We start from the raw sequence: 20,045 nt of genomic DNA, 5'->3' as shown, positions 1-20,045 counted from the left end.
ATGGTGGAAATGGTGGAGTGAACTACAATTGTATATTTTCACCCGAACGATGGACCCTCAAAGGGTTAATGTATACTTGTTTAGCACCTGATCCGACAATAAGTGTCCCTGACAACACGGGTTTGTATGCAAAGTGGAATCCGTGGTGGTCTGACCTGAGCTCAATTGTTCGTTTCCACTGTTTTTTTTCTGTGGCTTTGTGTGTGTGATCAGCGTGGAATTTATCCGCTTTGGGCAGAGTTTCCTGATCAACTGGGATCGGAAAATGTATTATGAGCCGTATGACATTCCAGCGCGGGCAAGAACTACCACTCTCAACGAAGAGCTCGGTCAGATTGAGTACATCTTCTCCGACAAGGTATGTCATGTGTGTTTCTCTGCATGTATGGATACCGGGCGAACAGACCACGTACACAATGTCATGATGACGCCATCTGTGCACGTATTCTGGATGAAATGGGTGCCGGTCATCACTGTTCGTTTGTCACTATTTTTATTGTGTTGAATGCTGCTCTGCCTAATACTGTGGTATAGTTGACTAGACTGCTTTCTGACATTGGGGATGGGTGTGTGAGTGGCCGCGGATAAGTGTGTGTGGGTGTGCGTGTGTGGGTATGGGTGGGTGGGTGGGTGTGAGTGTAATGCGAGTGGCCTGGTGGGTGTACGTATGCGTACAATGTATATCTGTGTGTTTGTGGTGAAAATGGGTGTTTCAGCTATATCTACGATTGCTTCTGGCAAGTATTTTGCTCACTTTTTGTTGTGTGCATGCATGTGTTGATGCTGGTGTGTTGTTACAGACTGGTACTCTAACCCAGAACATCATGACATTCTTGAAGTGTACAGTGGGAGGCAAGATGTATGGTAGGTCATCACACTGCATCTACGTGCTACTGCATCCTTTAGGGGCCCTCTGTAAATACCGATATTTTTTTCTTTTGTAGTCATTTCTCTTCAACCCCCCTAGCCCTCCCTGAGAAACGAGCACATACAAATGGTATGTAGTATCGATATTTTTTTCGATATTTTTTTCTTTATGTCTGGACGTGCTCACACATACAAACTGTACATCAATATAATTATTTCGAGAAACGAACAGGCACTCCCCCCCCCCCCCCCCCCCTGTACGTTGCACAGTTACTCAGCGAAACCTGTCCAAGGCGACCCCACGTGGGACCTTCAAAACGTGGTTGTCTGGGACAGGTGGTCGCCATATCAGATTTGTTGCCTCGGTAGGTTTTATTGTGCTCACAAAAGCATACCCGGCTGCATAACGTTGACCTGATCTTTTTCGTGTGCGTGCGCGCGCGCGTGTGTGTGCGTGTGTGTGTGTATGCTGGATATATCATCCTCTGCAGGCCACTGGGGTGCAGCATCTCAGGTGAGGAGAAACTAGATTTTCTTTGTACACTGATGTTCATACTTGTAGCTGGCTTGAGCTAGTACAGGGGAATACCCTTTGTGCAGTGCAGTGCATATACTGCCACTCTATCCCTCCGGATTAGGAGCACATACTCCTGGAGTGCCAAGCCGCTCCCAGATGTGTTCCTGGTTTGGCAGAATGGCCTGGATTATTCATGGCATTGGGTTTCGTACGCTCGGTTTGAGCGAAAACTATGCTCGTTCTAGATGTTTGCTCGTGTGGCCACCAGAGCAGCTTTCTTCTGCCGGTCGTGTTCCTTGACTAAATTGGACATGTCAAATCAACACGTCCTTGTCGTGTCATGTCCGCATGTCATCATGTCATTGCCAATTTCTCAGTTGTCACTGTTACTGGCCACCTTGTCATTGCCACTGTCGCTGTCATCACTGTCACTGCCATCATGTCATTGCTACTGTCACTGTTGCCTTGTCATTGCTGCCATCACTGTCATTGTTGTACTAGGATGGTGATGTGGGTGTGGACGGCAAGGTCATCAAACCTCAGGTCATAAAAGTCACCGGCCGCGAAGACGAAGATGCTCCCAACCAGTCAACAGCCCTGACCACATCCAACCTGGATCGGGTACGGTCTGTGTGGCGTGTGTTGTGTCTTGGCGGCAGTCATGTGGGTGTGCATGTGTTTGCCACCTCTGTGTATTGTAATAAAAATGATTTGATTCACGCCGGAGCCGATCAAACTGACCTTGCGTACCCATAGGACCTTTCCTTCAAGGATCGAGGCACAGATCCCTTTTGTAAATCATGAATGACCTGGTCTTTCGCAACCACCCTTGCCTGTGTTGAATAGAGCGCTCGTCTGGTGTTAGTCCCACAGATTTCCCTACCTGCCATTAGTATTACTGGTAATCTCAGCGGTCATGCCCTTCTATGAGTACATGTACATGTGTATGTAACGTGCTTGACAGCGTGTCTTGCTCTTGTTCTGCCATGTCCTGTCCTGTCCTTTCGTTCATGCCTTGCCACTCTGCCGCTGTTGTCTTCTCCGAATGCCACTCTCTCTCTCTCTCTCTCTCTCTCTCTCTCTCTCTCTCTCTCTCTCTCTCTCTCTCTCTCTCTCTCTCTCTCTCTCTCTCTCTCACACACACACACACTCTCTCTCTCTCTCTCTCTCTCGCTCTCTCTATCTATCCATCCACCCATCCATCCATCCATCTATCTATCTGGGTAATGTCACAGCCACCATCTGCCGCCGCTGCCAGCGCTACCAGCGCCAAGTCGGACTCCGACAGCGAGCACTTTCGCTTCACTATGGACGTGTCAGGGGCTAAACCTCCCACGTACGGTGCCACTGGCCAGGACCCTGTCAATCTACCGAACAGCGTTGGCGATACCCATGAGCACGACGTAATGCCGGCTGAGCCTTACAGCCCCGCTGCGTCCATGGTACCCGATGGTGGTGCCGTGTCCTTACCGGAGCAACCTCACGGCTCTTCTCACATGAAGGTGCTCTGAGTTCAGTTACTGAGCTTTTAAAACTGTTGCCACCTCATTTTAGAAGTGAAGGTTTTCTTTAAAAGAAGCAGAGTGTGCTTCTATCTGTGTGGAAGTGTTGTTACAAGAACCCCCCCCCCCCCCCCCCCCCCCCCCCACACACACACCCTTCTCCTGACCAAATCGATATGTTCTCTGAAAAATTGATATTATGTGGATGACCCCTGAGCTATAGTCTTATCTGAGAACGAAATTTGCCATAATGCGGCACACGGCTGATAGCAGTGCCAGTACTCCTGGCTACTTCGGTCCGTATGTGGAGCAGCATCTGAACATTTTGCACCGGTTGCTGCTGTGGCTGATTGCAGCTACTGGTGTTCTTGTGTCAATATGCTAGTGCTGTCAGCTAGGTACAAGTATGTCTCAGGCGATCGACTAGTCTTGCGCCAGTGTTTAGCTAAGCCTTGCCTCTATTTTACTCCTGTTGTCACCACTGGTCTGTTTGCAGCCGTCAGAGCCGATCGATTTCCCCAAAGAGAATCCCTACGGCGAGCCGACCTTCTCTCATTACGATCGTGAGCTGCTGAACGCTGCCAAGGAGAAGACTTCGGTATGTGCTCCCGCACGCTGACATGCGTGTGTGTGTGTGTGTGTGTTGACGTTTGCACGCTTGTGCCGCAAAACTGCAGACAAACACTTACTGGTACCCTGATGTGCAGTATGATTGCTATACAGTCAGACCTCGCATAACCGCACACATCCGTTTTCCACGAAAAATTCCGAATAGGCGAGGGAACCGGATAATCGAACACACACACTGTGTATGCACTGCAACTGCTGTAAATCGGTAACCAACGATTTTCTTCCGGATGGCGAGGGATCCGGATAAACGAGGACCGGATAATCGAGGTCTGACTGTACGTGTGGAATAAGTCACCAAATCTATACACAGTACTGCCGAGGGCTGAAGTGGCAGCGATAGCGTTGGTTCTGGGATACGTTTGTATACGCTGATGGTCGTGTATTGCTACTTCGAAGTAGTTAGCTCGGCTGTATCTTGATATACCGGTGCTTGTATTCATTTTGGTGTGATCTTCCTCTGTGCTTTGTGTGTTTGTGTTGTTGGTATCGTGTGCAGAAAGAGTTTGAATTCTTTCACCTACTCAGCGTATGCCACTCCGTCATGTCGGAGATAGAAGATGGTAAGGGCTGTTGTGTTGGTTCTTGCACGCTGCATTCTGTTTGTAGGGTTTGATGGTCTAGATTATGGTTTTGAGTAGTGGTCAAACGAATGCTGAGAAGCTTCGAACGTTCGTTCTCGAGTCGACATTCGAATGTCAAGTTGACCGCCCAAACGAATCTCGTAACTCACAAAACTGTGAACTCTGCACTTGTAGCAGCGATTTTCATGCATGCAAGCACGTACACACGTCTACTTTTGAAGCCGTGCCGCGCTGTCTTCATGACCAGAGACTACGGTAGGTCTAGCCTGCGCAGTGAACTCTAGTCTGGGTTGAACGTTGCATGCGTGCACTGCGCCCGGCTGTGAAACTGGAAGTGCAGTGCCACAGGCGATTTTAGTCGTGACAACACTCGACGGTCTGTCTGAGGTAATAACTATTGCTGAGAGCCGTCGTTGAGTCTTTCTTCATCAAATCCACCCAACGTTCGTCATGGCCGAGAAGAGTAGGCGCTCTGCCGTATGGGATTTTGGAATAGAGATAACGGCTGACAATATTATCGATATTCTCACGACAATATTGCTACGTGTACTCGGTGCAAGCCGCCGAAAGACTTGGCAGATCATGGCGGAAACGAATTTACGTAACCATCTGAAGGACGTTCACCATGTCGACTTGGATGGCACAGGGGCGATACCGAAAAAGGACGGAGGGATAACTGCCTTCTTCAAGGCAAAGAAAGTGCCAGTGGCTAGATCCTCTGAGGCTCTGGATGCGACGACCGATTGGTGGAATTTGTGTGCAGAGATCTTCGGCCTGTGAGCGTAGTCACTGGTGCGGGGGTTCCTTTCGCTCATGAACTACCCCAAGCCTGGCTACCTGCGACTCAAGTGACAAAGCTAATTCAGCGGAAGCACGTCGCGGGCCTGAAGTTGCTGGTGCAGTGGTTAGGTGGAGAACCTTGAAAAGGCCAGCTCCATGGCGCTGACTACAGACCCGTGGACAAGCAGACGAACGGAGGGGTACATTACCATCACTGTCTACTTCATAAATGAGTCATGGCATCTACAGTCTCTGTTGCAGACTTGCAGTGTGATACTTCACTTATGATTTGGGTGCATTTTACAAAAGTTTTAGTGTTACATACTGGTTGGTAGCTATAATTTTTTACTGACTTCTTAATCATGGAACGGGCGACATTCGTTCGGTATTCGTTAGGAACATTCAGAGAAGGTTCGATTCGCTGTTTAGCACATTCGTTTGACCACTAGAACTTTTGAGATCTGTGATCATTGTGCATATGGACCATTGTGGGGAAGTAGTTTGTTCTCGGAGTTTTTTCCTAGCTAGATAGCTTTTGTTTACCATGGTTGTGTGTGTATGTGTGTGTGTGTGTGGATGTGTGTGTGTGTGTGTGTGCGTGTGTGTGTCCATGTGTATGTGTGTGTACGCTGTGTGTGTGTGTGTGTGTGTGTGCGCGCGCGCGTGCTGCGTGTGTGTGTGTGTGTGTCGTATTTTGATGCTCGTGTGCATGCTACCTCTGTCGGTAGGTACTCTCGTCTATCAAGCTCAGTCCCCTGACGAAGCAGCGCTGGTTTCCGCTGCCCGTAACTTTGGTCTGACTTTTGTGGTGAGTGTCATACATCTCCTTTCTGTTGCTTTCCTTTGCAAGGGGGGGGGGGGGATTCTAGGTGACATACACCTTGCTATGGTGTACCACAACCCTTGCTTTTCTCTCTTGTCATCTTTTTGCTCTAAGAACCGTTGTAGAGTGCACCATCATGGAGATGATGATACATGCGCAGTTTGTTTGCAGTTGTGAATCTGTACTACAAACATCCGTGTTTTTTTTGGCTTTTCAACTAACGCGCATTCCGTGTTCGTTGTTTATTTCTTTTTGCTCAGGAACGTACAACAACATCCGTGACGATAGATGAATTTGGAGAGATGGTATGTGTGGTATTTCTCTTTCACCTGATTTGCACGGACAATACAGATAATTCCTAGCAGTAAATCTCCATCAACGTAACATGGCTGGTGGGGGCTTTCTGCTTGCGATAAGTACGTTGCGCTCAGTAATGTGAGCTGTGCAACCCAAACGATTCCAGTAATTCTGTAACCACCAGGAGTGGCTGAGTGCCCGTGTCCACCACTCAAGGTGCACACGCTCAGACTGCACTGAACATAGTGAAAACTACAGCCGGGGGGGGGGGGGGGGGGGGATCAATTTGCTACTGGTTCACGGCAATAGAATACTACAAAACTGCGGGGCTGGGGGTCAGCTCAGTTGTATAGCAGGTGGTAACGTGAACGTATGAACTTTACTTTTACAACATGTATACTATTGACTTCACAGCTGAGTAATACTGGTGTGTCACTGTCCACTTGATCTTTCCTTCCACTGTGCAGGTCGTGTACGATGTGCTTGCTATTCTCGACTTCAACAACGTGCGCAAGAGAATGTCGGTACGTTGTGTGTTGCTTACGAATGAGTCCGATCCTGGAATTGATTTGCTACTGTGACACTTTGATGTACATGTATCAGCAGTGTAGCCGACTGTCAAACAGCGCCGTTATTTCCAGAAATCCGACCCACGTGCCGAAAGCAACACCAATGCTCATGTGTGTGTGTGTGTGTGTGTACGCGTGCGTGCACGTGTATGTGTATGTGTATTTATTCTGTTTGCATTTCAGGTTATCGTGCGTGACCCCAACGGCAAAGTACAGCTACTCTGCAAGGGTGCTGGTGAGTGCAACTAGCTACATGTGTGTGCACTGTAATACAGTAAAACCTGTAATGGCGACCACTCGACCATGGCGACCACTTTTCCTTGTCACGGACGCATTCACCTTCTTGCATGCTTGTGTCTGCTATTCCTCTTTCTTGCTTCTTCATAACACACTGCACATGCATGTACAGCAAACCGTACTAAAAACCTGTGTTTGCCGGACCCTGCACCAAGCGGATTCCTGTATTGACCGGACAAATGTCCATGCACCAAAGTGCTATGGAGCGATTGTGCATCCCTGGATCAAGCGGAATCCTGTCGTATGAGGACAGTTTCCGCTGTACCAAGGGTGTCCGGTTAGGCCAGGTTTTACTCTGCATGTGTCAGGTCTGTGCAGTGTGTGCATATTTCCTCAGCACATGCCTGTCTTCACATTCTGTCCACACCTTGAACCATGGATAACGACGGTACAGTGGTGTTGGTTGTGCAATGGCGTGTGTTGTAGATAACGTCATCTTTGAGCGCCTCTCGCCGGAGTGCAGCGAAATGGCTGAGAAGACGCAGAACCATTTGAACGTAGGTCTTCCTTGTGTTGCTGCTTCTGCTGCTGCTGTTTCTGCTTCTGTTGCTGTTGCTGCTGCTGCTTCTGTTGCTGCTTCTATTGCTGCTGCTGCTGTTTCTGCTTCTGTTGCTGTTGCTTCTGTTGCTGCTGTTGCTGCTGTTTTTTGTTTGTTTGTTTTTTGTTTTTTGTTTTTTTGCTGCTGGCGTTTCTATTCCCTTTACTGCTGTTAGTGCAATGTTATGCCTGCAGCACGTTATAGCCAAATTGTGCTCGAGTAGCTGGCAGTGCTTTGAGGTTCTCACACTCTTCTCTGAGTAACTCGCAAGTTTCAGTAGGTGTAGTCTGACCGAAGTGAGGGACAGACTGGCCATCTCAGTCAGGGCGCGACAGTAGGGCAGCAATGTTCCAATACCCGAGCTTAGGCCTTGTCCTGTTGTCTGTATCATACATGCATGCGGCTGCTGTTGTCTCTGTCTGTAGGTATTTGCCAAGGATGGGTTGCGCACTCTGTGTATTGCATACCGTGACATGACCACCCAAGAATGGGACGATTGGAGCGACAGACATCATCAAGCAAAGTAAGCCGGTTGGTTCTATTCTGTCAACTCTGCTCTCTCTCTCACTCTCTCTCTCTCACTCTCTCTCTCTCTCTCTCTCTCTCTTTCTCTCTCTCTCTCTCTCTCTCTTTCTCTCTCTCTCTCTCTCTCTCTCTCTCTCTCTCTCTCTCTCTCTCTCTCTCTCTCTCTCTCACTCACTCACTCACTCACTCACTCACTCTCTCACACATCCACTTTCTGCTAACCCAATCTTATTTTTCTTTGTTTGTTTTCTACTTGTTCAGTACTTCCCTTGAAGACCGTGACGAGAAACTGTCTGAGGTAGGGTGGCATCCATGAACCTGTCACTTCACCATAGGATGCTACAGTTGCCCTCGGTGAAATCCAACCTGAAATACAAAGCTGGCGTCCTGGACTAGTTCCGATTACATCATTGTATTTGTACATGTGTACGTACAGCCACATTCGTGCCACTGCCAGGGCGTCCGGGGCATGCTAGTTGAGGGTGCCAAATATGTACTGTAGGTCGGATTTCACCGAGCACAAGTGTACAAATTAGCCTTGTGCCTTGTTATCCATATAATTATCTTCACGACACTCCAAACGGTCTCTGGTCTACACCAATCACTAAAAGAAAAAGAAAGTCGGATGTTGAGCCAATAATAAGTGTAGAAAGGAAAAGGACATATGGAAACGAGTTAAGAGTAACTCTCCATCACTGTAACCAGATACTTTATACAGTCAGAAAGTGAAACAACTAGGCACAAAACTGACAGAGTACTGAGACATTCAATGTCCTGACACCTAGCTAGTGTTGAAGCTAGGTGTCAGGACGTCGAATGTCTCAGTACTCTTGTACCGTCTTCAGAAATGAAAAAAATTCCTGAAGATGGGCCTTGCTCGAAAATTCAATTGATTTAGTATCTCTCTTTTTCTTTTAGTGATTGATGTAGAGCAGAGACCGTTTGGAGAGTGTTTTGAAGATGTATGGATACAGTGGATGGCTACAGTGGAGTCTTCGCATTTTGAGAAATTGTGCCTTGTTGTTCTGTTTAACTTACTAGTTCATGTTGGTTGAGTTGGCTGAGATGAAAACACATCAACTGATGCTTTCGTATAAATAGAGTAAAGCTGGCCATGTCGATCTGTGTGTCAGTATAATCCCTGCTCTAATAAACCTTTCACACGACTAGAAAAAGTCACGTCTCCTCGGCCTCGCGTGAGGATCACCAAGGTCACCAAGGTGATCATCGATTGATTTGAAATCTGACTCCACAGACCGGTAGCCCTGTTCGCGACACCTGGCCCCGGTTTGTGTGTTTCCGATTTTGTTTTCCCGTTAACTGTACTGATTTGTGTGTGTGTGCGCCGTGTCGGCAGAGCTAGTCGTCGTGTGACGTGTCGTGCCGCACATCGTAACACCATAGGAGCGTGCGATCGTGAGCACGTACCGTCATGTGAAAGGCCTATAACTCTGGCCATGTTTGAGTGTGTAGATCTCGCTACGGAAACCTCGCCACTTTGTAATACAGTCGACCCTCTTTAACCCTTTGGAGCTCATCGTTCGAATTCGAACGATGCCAGTGTCATGTGTGCAAGTGCACTCAACGAGTCACAACTCAGTCAAATCTCAACCGAATTCAACAATCGAAATACCTACGAGGTAGCAGAGAATCTAAGCTGTCGGCTCGAAAAACTCCGGAGTCGATACGAGCTGGTATAACAGAGCGACAAGTGCTCGAACATTCGCTCGATTTCTCATGCGTCGGCGAAGTGCAAATTTCGTTCAAAAGTGGGATTTTCCCTCTTCCTGCCCACGCAGCGTGTGACATCACTCCCAGCGCTTTTTGTCACGGCTTTTTTGAGTCTGTTAGAAAAAATTTGAATGATTTTGAGCTAGCACGAGTGAAATGGCGAGACAAGGACTATTCCCGTTTTGGATTTGGTATTCAGCTGGCGTTCCTGGCATTCGGTAGCAGACAGCAATCGCTCTCCTGGATGAGTTTGGGCTCGCTGTTATCCTCGTTCCAAGAGCTTTCCAACGAGCCCAAGATCGTCAGAATCGGTGAAGTAGAACCAGCGTTATGATGGAAATTGGAACGAATATACTTGCAATTGCAGCTATCTCCTGACGTCGTGTGATCAGTGCAGTTCCAAAGGGTTAATCCAGCACCCTCTATAAGCCAGCCCGATAATCGGTAGCCAAAATGTCCTCTTCATGCACATTGCAGCAGTTAATCAGATTTGTTAATCTAGCACCCTCTCTAATCCAGCACAATTTCCCTAGCAGCTATGGTGCCGGATCATGAAGGGACCACTGTAGTGTTGAATTCTGCTGTTCGTGTACAGGTGTATGAGATGGTGGAGAGGGACATGACACTCATCGGTGCGTCGGCCATCGAAGACAAGCTTCAGGACGGCGTACCCGACACAATCGCCAACCTGGCTCGCGCCAACATGAAGATTTGGGTTCTGACCGGTGACAAGGATGAAACAGCTATCAACATTGGTACGTACACGACTGGCACGCTGACCTATAATCGAGCTTTCTAACGCCAGCAGCACTATTTTTAGATGAATGGACAGTAGTCAGCTCGTGCTCAGCAGTGGTCAGAGATCTGAGTGTCTAATGTCTTTTGAATGTGTGTGTGTGTGTGTGTGTGTATGTGTGTGTGTGTTTGAATTCTTTATTCTCACGTTGTTGTTGTTGTTGTTGTTGTTACTGTTCTAGGCTACTCAGCCAGACTACTAACACCAGACATGCAAGTGTTCCTTGTCGACGGGCGAACAGAAGAAGCCGTCTGTTCCTCGCTTACTCACATCAAGCGACGCATTGACGAGGCCAGATCAGACTACGAACAAGCTCACAACTGCAGCTTGGAGAAGGAAGATCCTTTTGAGGTAAGGACAGTTATAGACGACCTTGTTGCCTATTTGGCTGTCTTGCATGTGCTTGAAAATTGTGTTATTTCCAAAAATCAATGTCTCGCTTGCAATGCAGGCTGTTTTTTCTGTCTTTTAGATTGGTACACAATGCAGTCGTTCTGTGCTCCTTTCGTATCAGCATTGTGTAACGCTGTCTGTTCTCGATGCATGTGTGTGTGTGCGTGCGCGCGCGCGCGTGTGTGTGTGTGTGTGCATGTGTGCGTGCATGTGTTTAACAGGATCCAGCTGACGCCGAGCGCAAACCTAAGTTTGGTATCGTCATCAATGGTTACAGCTTGGTGAGTGTTGCATAGTGATGATGATCCTTGCAGGCTTACTTTAAATTAAAAAAAAAAAAAAACTCTTCCCCATGTGTTGTGTCTCGCGCAAAATTCCTCTTCACCACCAGGCCCTGTTACATTTCTTTTATGTTGACATTTGCTTGGATGCTTCCTGCAGCTTCATAGCGCTATACGCTGCCCTGACTGTTGCTCTAATGTCAGAAATTCTCGGTGCTCAATATTTTCGGTATGAGGGCAAAAGGCCAGGTGAACAGAAATTTTAGGTGCAGAGAAGCAGTTCCCCATTGGATTATGTGCGTTGTTGTTCGTTCCGTGTATTGAAATTTTAGGTATGAAACTGATGCACCGAAAGTGCCGAAAATAAAAGTACGCCGAAAATTTGTGAAATTACAGTATCCTACTGGCTCTCAATCGTATTGTGTATTGCACTGCCGTTTGTGTGTGTGTGTGTGTGTGTGTGTTTCTCCAGGCACCAGCCCTGGGTACGGTTTTGAAGCAACTCTTCTTGAACACGGCTGTCCTGTGCCGCGCTGTCATCTGCTGTCGTGTTACTCCGCTGCAAAAGGTACCAATGCATACATGCACATACACGTGCACACGTGTACACACATGCACGCACACACACACACGTTCACACACACACACACAGCACCCTTGTCTAGTCTATACGATAAGAACGAATTACAACCTCGGTCACTGGGAAATAATCAGTGAACTTCACCACTCCACGACGCGCTCTCAGCTGACCATCTTCACTTGCCCAGCACCATCGTAGCAAATACCATTCCATTCCATTCCTGTACCTCGAATTCACTATCTAGTTCCTGTATTGATGGGCTCTATTGGAGTGAAGCAGCTGCTGTCTGGAGGGTCTGACGATTCAGTAAAACCTGTCAAGGCCACCACTCTGATAAGGCGACCACCTGTCCTAGAAGACCTCTGAAACCAGGACCAAGGGATGCTATTTCAAGTCAAATGACCCTGTATAAGGAGACCACCTGGTAACGGAGACCACGTTTTGAAGGTCCCATAAGCGGTGGTCGTCTTAGACCGGTTCCACTGTACCATTGTCTCAAGGGAATCTCAAGGGAATTCCCCTCACCACTCTCTGTGGTCGTGCTCTGCAAGTGGAGTGAGTGGGTCGGCCGAGAGCGCGTTGTTATGGAATGGCATGCAGAGATCACTGATAGCTGTGCAACTACAGTCGTCCCTCTCTAATCCGGCACTTTATAATCCAGCACCCTCGATAAACCAGCACAATTTTCAGTAGCCAAATGTCCTCTTCATGCACATTGCAGCAGTAGATCAGATTTGTTAATCCAGCACCCTCCCTAATCCAGCAAATTTCCGTGGCACAAATGGTGCCGGATTATAGAGGGACCACTGTATACTTATAGAAAGGTGTACAAATGATGGGGAAGCATCCACTTTTGCTCGTCCGAAATATCCCAATTTCGAATTTTGTGCTGTTGCTGTTTCAATTCTTACGATGGTTTTGTGGTTGTCGTTGTTTGTTTGTTGTTGTTGTTGTTGTTGTTGTTGTTGTTGTTGTTGTTGTTGTTGTTGTTGTTGTTGTTGTTGTTGTTGTTGTTGTTGTTGTTGTTGTTTGTGTGTGTGTTTGTTTGTTTGTTTGTTTATTTGTTTGTTGCTCTAGGCTGATGTGGTAACTTTAGTCAAGGACAATCGCAAGGCGGTCACTCTGGCTATCGGTGATGGTGCAAATGATGTTGGAATGATAAAGGGTAGGTTATAAGTTACATGATTCTTGCCAGCTGTTCTTGTTTCCATTGTCCTTTGTCAATGCACTGGTAGGGTGTAGGCTTACTGAAGTGATCTTATGGTCCGTCTATGAAGGACACCTGTGTAGTATGCTTTGTGTGTGCGATTTTCCTCTCATTGCTGCAGTTGTTCTTTACGTTGCTGCTGATGCTGGTGTTGCTGCTGCTGATGCTGATGCTGGTGTTGCTGCTGCTGATGCTGCTGCTGATGCTGCTGCTGATGCTGATATTGAAGCTGATGTTACCGTTCTTACTGTCATTGAAGTCATTGTTTAATACTCTCATTGTTGCGATGTTATCCCTGGTGATGTTGATTTTTCAGTTCCTGTCTTCGTTGGTGTTGTTGGTTGTGTGTGTGTGTGTGTATGTGTGTGTGTGTGTGTGTGTGTGTGTGTTCGTGTGTGCATGCATATGTTTGTGTGTGTTGACAGCTGCTCATATTGGTGTGGGTATCAGTGGTCAGGAAGGCATGCAAGCTGTCTTAGCCAGTGACTACTCCTTTGCTCAGTTCAGGTAAGACTTGCCTGGTTTACTGCGGTGCTGGTAGTAACTAGTGCTAACTCTCCGTAATAAACCATAGATGTTTCTCTCTGGGTATGTTTAGTAATACGTTCTGTGTTTGGGAGCGGCAAATGTGATTATCAGTCTTGGACCACTTCGGTGGTGGGTCTGATCTACTCGCCTCCCACCACTTTACCATCTGTATTTGCGCCATGATCCTTGTGGGTGGGGGCGTTCCTCCGAATGCGGAAAAACTCAGTCTAGCTGTGTATAATGCGAACTGTGATTGTGTGGGGGGGGGGGGGCAAGACAAGTAAAGTTGCACCCAACAGCTGAAGGAAATGTGTATGCTCGATAACCTTACCATCAGGTTCGATGAACTTCTTGTGTGCTCTGGATGGTAGTTGTGAGTCAGTCAAGTTGTAGGGAGCAACACACAATTCGTTTATTCTCGCCAAAGCCGCTACCTCCATTTTTGAACTTTACTGTGGTTCTGGCATCCCAGTCGTGTGTTAGTTATCGCAATATATGCTATTCTCTAGTAGTAAAAAGGTTCATGGATGCAGCTAACGAGGTTCGCCCCTTGCATTGGTTGTGAGAGTTACCACCTCACCCTCGCCGTTAGGCGCTGCATCTGCCACCATGTACAGGCATGGTGGCGGCCTGGCACAAGCGAAACTTCCTAAGCTGGTTGTGTTTCTCATCACAATTGTATAGCCGGTTGTAACGTGGACGTGCGAACTTTACTTACTTATTCTCTAGTGGTCCTCTAAAAACGAATGATTTGTTCTAAGATGCACTTTTGGTGAGTGGTTGTGATAACACTGTGTTGTAGTGGCTGATACTGCTGCAAACCTTCTTTTAAAACGTTTGGGCTTTGGATCAGAGGGGAGATCTCATGTGTCTGGGTGTGGTTGGGTTGTTCGAGTAACAGTATGTTCATGTGTCTGTACTCTGTATGCGTTCTGTACCCACAGTTATCTTCAACGCTTGCTGCTTGTGCACGGACGCTGGTCGTACATGCGCATGTCCAAGTTTCTCGGCTACTTCTTCTACAAGAACTTTGCATTCGTCCTGGTCCAGTTCTGGTTCGCTTTCTTTTGTGCATTCACTGCCCAAGTAAGTGTTGGTAGCTGATTGTCTTTGCATTGTTGTCTTGAGCTGGTGACTGCTGCTTGTCTTCATACTGTTGTCTTGAGCTGGTGACTGCAGCTTGTCTTCATACGGTTGTCTTGAGCTGGTGACTGCTGCTCTTTGGTGTATTGAATTGTGATTGTTATAGCCGCTTGTGTGCCGTTCTGTGTGGTTGTTGGTCCGCGCCCAGTTGAATGCATGCGTGTGTGCGAGGCAGCATGAGTGTGTGAGAGGCAGCATGAGTGTGTAAGAGGCAGCATGTGTGTGAGAGGCACCGTGGATGTGTGCGAGGCACCACGAGTGTGTAAGATGCAGCATGAGTATGTGTTAGCATGCGTATGCAGCAGAGGGGTGGGGGCGCACGCACAGACTGTATCAAGCGTTCCTCTCTGGCTGCTTGGCTTGTTTTCCAGGCAATAATTGTTGATCGCGATTCTATTGTTGCCATTGCCTGTGTTGTGTGTTGTGTGCAGGCCTACTTTGACCCATGGTTCATCACTGTCTACAACGTTATATTCTCCTCGCTACCTATCATCATTGTTGGTGTGTTTGATCAAGTAAGTCGCATGGTTTCACTGCGCTTCACTGCTCTAGTTGCTGTGTGACCTCGTTGAAACGCTCGGGGAAACTTTAGCTTGTAACTTCTGTGCCGCATATAATGTATCAACGCTACATTGTAGGCGCTCTCTTTCTATTCCAGTCATTGGGGTAGCAGTTGTCGTAGATGAAGCCTATTTTGTTCTTTCCTTGATGGTCATCTCTCTCTCTCTCTCTCTCTCTCTCTCTCTCTCTCTCTCTCTCTCTCTCTCTCTCTCTCTCTCTCTCTCTCCCCAGGATGTCGACGACAAGCTGTGTCTGAAACACCCACGTCTCTACATTCCCGGGCAGCAGAATTTACTGTTCAATCGGAAAACGTTTGTCATCGGCATCTTGAAAGGTATCTATGTGTCCATCGTCATATTCTTCACCATATACGCGGCGTTTGAAGAAGGCATTGACTCTGATGGTTTGGATGCAGCCAGTCTCTTTTACATTGGAGCCTGCGGCAGTGGCATTTTGGTCATTATCGTCAACCTGCAGGTGAGAACTTGTGAGAATGAAGTCACTTGCCTCTCGTCTGCTTTCTTTGTGAACTGGTCATTAAAAAAAAAAGTAAGTTCGCAAGTCCGCTTTACCACCGGCTATACGATTGCGTTGAGAAACACAACCAGCTAGGAAGTTTCGCTTGTGCCAGGCCACCACCATGCCTGTGATACCAGGATGGCAGATGCAGTGCCTAAAGGCGAGGGTGAGGTGGTAACTCTCACAACCGATGCCCGACAAGGGACGAACATCGTTAGCTGCATCCAGCTGCTCATTCAGAACCTATTACAGTCTTGGTCAGTGGATGATCTGAGGAGGCTGGGGTACAGTGTCCCCCCACTTGGTGTGCTTCATATTAGGATTTTTGAGTGGGTGACATCATTGTGCATTTGTGCGCACTCCGAATGATGCGGTGTAAGTATATCATGTAGGACTCTGGTTTCGGTCGCCGGCCCTGATATTAGTCACACAGTCTTCTCTGTATTGTGTGCACTACATTCTTGTGTCGTTTGTGCTAAAATATTTACTTTTAAATTCGCATCCTTTCTGTGCTGGACGCACTAAATTCGTTTCGTTGTTGTATGAACTAAATTCTTCTCTTTTTTGTGTTGTTTTATGCACTAAATTCTTCTCTTTTCTGTGTTCTTTGCACTAAATTCTTGTCTTTTCTGCTGTGTTATGTGCATTTGTAGATTGCTCTGGATACGTACCATTGGACAGTGTTCAATCACTTAGTGACTTGGGGAAGCATTGCTCTCTGGTTTGCCTACGCTTTCCTTGTCTACGCCGGCCCGCTCTACAAAGCAGGTGCCAAGTTCCTCAACGACCCCGGCGCGGCCATCCACCTGTTCCGCAATGCCGCCTTCTGGTTCCTCATCCCGCTGGCCTGCGCTATTGCACTGCTACCAGTGCTGGCGTTGAGGTGAGCCACCACCACCACCGGCGAGCAGAGTTGCGTGTTTGATCACATGTTTATTACGTGCGTTGTGGCAAACTGCCAGAAAGTGCTCAAAGCAGAGAGCTTGTTCACATAAGAAAAAGAGGGACAGATGGGCAGACAGACAGACAGAGATAACTCATTGGAATTGGCTGTGACATGCAAGTTTCATGTGGAGGCAATCGTCGGACAATGATGATTGTTTTTAAAGTATCACCCGATGGTGGGAATTGCATGCCAGGTGCTGTTGACGCACTTTGATTGCAGGCTCAAATACCGTCAGGTCGGGTTAAGAAGACTGTCTCCCCAATCGCCGAATGATCACTGGTCCATTCTAGACGCCATGTCACGGCACCTTGAGTACACGTTTCACGGTGACATCTCTGTGTCTGTGTGTTGCTTGTGTACTTGTTAGATTCATGTCAGCCACGATCAAGCCACTGCTCGTAGACACCATTCGTGGCCAGCTGTCTACTCCGCAAACCGAACAAGACGAGGAGGAGGAGGCAGAAAAGGAGCCCTCCATCGCCGGTGCGTCTACGCGAGGCAAGACACCTGAGCTGAACATGCCGGAGATGGAGGCAGTGACGTCCATGTCCACATCGGGTGCAGCGTCTGGTCTGGACCAGGCCACCATTGATCGGCGGAAGGATGCGGCGAAGAACGCTGCCCATCGTGTGCGCTTGGCCACGGGAACACGTGGTACGTGGTTTGTTGTCTTGTTCTGCGGTGTTGTATTGGTGATTTCAGCTTTTATCAAAGGCTTTTCTAGGCCTCTCTCCTTCTTCGCATGCACACACACACACCATGTACCATGTATACGCCCGTCGCAAGAGAAGCACGCAAATCTGCAAATGCACTGGATGTGTACCCACAGATTTTCTCTCATAGCAACGATAGCGAACTAGATCTGAATGAGACAGATCAAGACTTGCGCCAGATAACTGTCTAATCCACACAACTGGCGAAGCCATGTGAATCCACCACCAATGTACACCTGGTCTACACCACACAGAGTACATCGGCATAAAACGGCCAAGACAGATACCTACGCACACCCTACACTTGCTGGGGTAACCAGTGTAGACAGCACGCTGCTTTGATAGAAGCAGACACTAGATGCACTGGAACCTTGAAGTGAAATTGGAGTTACTTTACCAACCAGCCTCGGCTACTAAGTGGGAACCCAGAGCCAGCAGACATACCAACAACCTCAGCCATGAAAGCTATTATTATAGTAACGACACACTGGATTGTGGTGCCCAAACTAGTCCAACTTCCAAAAGCTTTGGCAAGAAGGTAGCCTTCCAACAGTTTGGACACACACACACACTCTCTCTCTCTCTCTCTCTCTCTCTCTCTCTCTCTCTCTCTCTCTCTCTCTCTCTCTCTCGTCTTGTCCATTAGTCTTGTCCATTAGTCTTTGCCTGGGCTTCACCACCATTGCGAGATTCGACTATTACAAGTTTGCAAGTTTCTTGTGTCTGTGTGTGTGTGTGTGTGTGTGTACACGCGCGTGTATGTGCGTGCGTGTATGTGTACTTGCAATATCTGGTACTCTGTGCTCCCAATGCAGTGGAGTCAGTAACGGCTGGTGAGCACGGTCTGCGCAGTGAGATGCGCTCCGGCTACTCGTTCTCGTACACACCGGGCTTCGGCGACTTGATCACGTCCGGACGTTTCAAGAATACTGCATCCACTGCACACCGAGCTCGTTCAGCCACCGCCACTACATCTATATTACCTGCCGGTGCCAACACCCGTGCTCGCAGTGCTGTTCCCCAGCTACACGCCGGCAAGCAGATGTCCATCGACACATAGTGATATGCTGTGTGCATGTTTGCCTGCTGCTTGCCGTTGTCCTTCTCCGTAGCCCCACTGTTCTATTGTACTGCACGGCACTGATGCTTGAACCCGTGCAGCCCGTCCTAGCGTTGATTCTGTGGCCTTTAGCAGGCCATGTCGTCTCTTTGATCGGCAACTTGCCACTGCATCTAGCAGCACTGCAACATACACACATACAACACTCGGCCATCTATTGGCGTAATTTCTGCGCGATTTCTGCCCTGCTGCATCGGATCCGTTTTCACCGTCATCGCCTGGCGCTCTGTAAACATTTTCACTTTAGCACAACGTCAGGTCGCCGCTGAACTCTGGGAGCAGTTGTTTTTTGTATCCCATCATCGGGAACCAAGCAGGACACCAGACTTCTTTACTGATACTTGCTTGGTAGTGCTCATCTGCTGATGTCCTGCTCAAGCCTGGCAGCTGTTTTGTATTTCGTCATCGGTGACCGCGCAGTGAACGAGACTTACTTAGTGACTCACCGTCTTCGTAGCGCTCAGCTCTTGCCATACACACTTTTTGTAAACTGTAGCTGCACAATATCTGGTGTGTGACGTGTGTGTGCCTCTTTGGCTGGAGGTGTGTGAAATAGGCTGTGAGATAAATGATAATAATGATCTGGTGCACCGTTGTCCTGCTTCTGACACACGCATGTGTGTTCAGATGGCTACCTGTTCACCCCGCCGCCGCCACCCAACATTCCCTCTGGCGGATTGTTTCCATTGCACCTATAATAGTAACATTACTCTTTACCTAGGCTGTCTCTTGTTTGTCTTTCTTTACCTAGGCTGTCTCTTGTTTGCATGTTTGTCTTCTTTACCAACGGCTGTGTGCGTGCGTGCGCGTGTGTGTGTGTGTGTTTTTTATCACGAGCTTTGCGCTGCCTCTGTGGTGCCAAAGTAGAGATTGTGTCCTGGCTGCGCAAGCCCCCCCCCCCCTCCCTCCTTTCCCCTCCGCCTTCCCTTCGCTGTCCTATTTACGAAATGAGTAGCGGCTACTTTGGACAATGTTTTATTATACTCTTGCGGTATGTAGATTATGATATTGGTTTTTAAAAGTTTTTTCTTCTTCACATTGTTAGCTTTTGAGAGTTGTATCCGATTTGAGGCTTACTAACTGTTTGAATTTTAGTCGTTTGTTTTCTTCAAGATGTCGACAGCTGGGGGCAGATGTCACCACGTCTCTTGTTTTTGCCGTGCTCTGTTCTGTCGAATTTTGTTTTAGCTAGCTCTGGGGTTTTTTGTGTGTGAATGATTTTCAGCGATTTCTGGTTCTCGTTGCTGAAACATCATTCTAATCTCTTGTTGTCATCTCCCTTCTTCTGTTCTCTCGATCTCGTTCGTCCCTCCTGTTTCTTTCTTCAGTTCTCTTGTCCGTTTCTTTCCATTTCCTGTAGATTTCGGTTTGGAGATAAAGGTCATCTTGTCAATGTTATCCTATGTCGACGTGTTCTGCAGATCTGTGTGTCTGTCTGTCTGTGTGTGTGTCTGTCTGTCTGTCTGTGTACGTGTGTGTGTGTGGGGGGGGGGGGTCCGTGTGGCTTAATGTTGTAGCTTTGTTTTGTTAGTTCATTTGTATTCAACTGCCCCCTCCCCTCTTCTCAAGTCAAGGTTTTAGCACTCTGGTAGCATTGATTA

At 47.9% G+C, this 20,045-nt stretch overlaps 1 protein-coding gene across 1 annotated transcript; it reads left to right on the top strand.

Annotated features, from left to right (window-relative positions):
- Nucleotides 1-213: 213 nt before the first annotated feature.
- On the top strand, nt 214-19,842 carry LOC135826111 (phospholipid-transporting ATPase ID-like; the record flags this gene model as incomplete). The annotated part of the gene is given in 26 exon segments (XM_065338749.1): nt 214-358; nt 801-864; nt 1,359-1,381; nt 1,886-2,005; nt 2,620-2,886; nt 3,383-3,484; nt 4,013-4,076; nt 5,606-5,685; nt 5,961-6,005; nt 6,465-6,521; nt 6,750-6,801; nt 7,290-7,360; nt 7,827-7,924; nt 8,188-8,224; nt 10,253-10,412; nt 10,635-10,804; nt 11,068-11,127; nt 11,600-11,695; nt 12,785-12,872; nt 13,340-13,421; nt 14,387-14,528; nt 15,017-15,100; nt 15,378-15,623; nt 16,319-16,548; nt 16,979-17,265; nt 18,140-19,842. Coding segments are annotated over 26 exon segments (3,115 nt in total), but the record flags the coding sequence as incomplete, so codon positions are not given.
- Between the last annotated feature and the right edge of the window lie 203 nt (nt 19,843-20,045).

The sequence above is a fragment of the Sycon ciliatum genome, chromosome 10, assembly GCF_964019385.1.
Source record: "Sycon ciliatum chromosome 10, ocSycCili1.1, whole genome shotgun sequence".
Lineage (NCBI taxonomy): Eukaryota > Metazoa > Porifera > Calcarea > Leucosolenida > Sycettidae > Sycon > Sycon ciliatum.
Note: the sequence above shows the minus strand (reverse complement) of the source record. Positions and strands in the feature narration are given on the sequence as shown.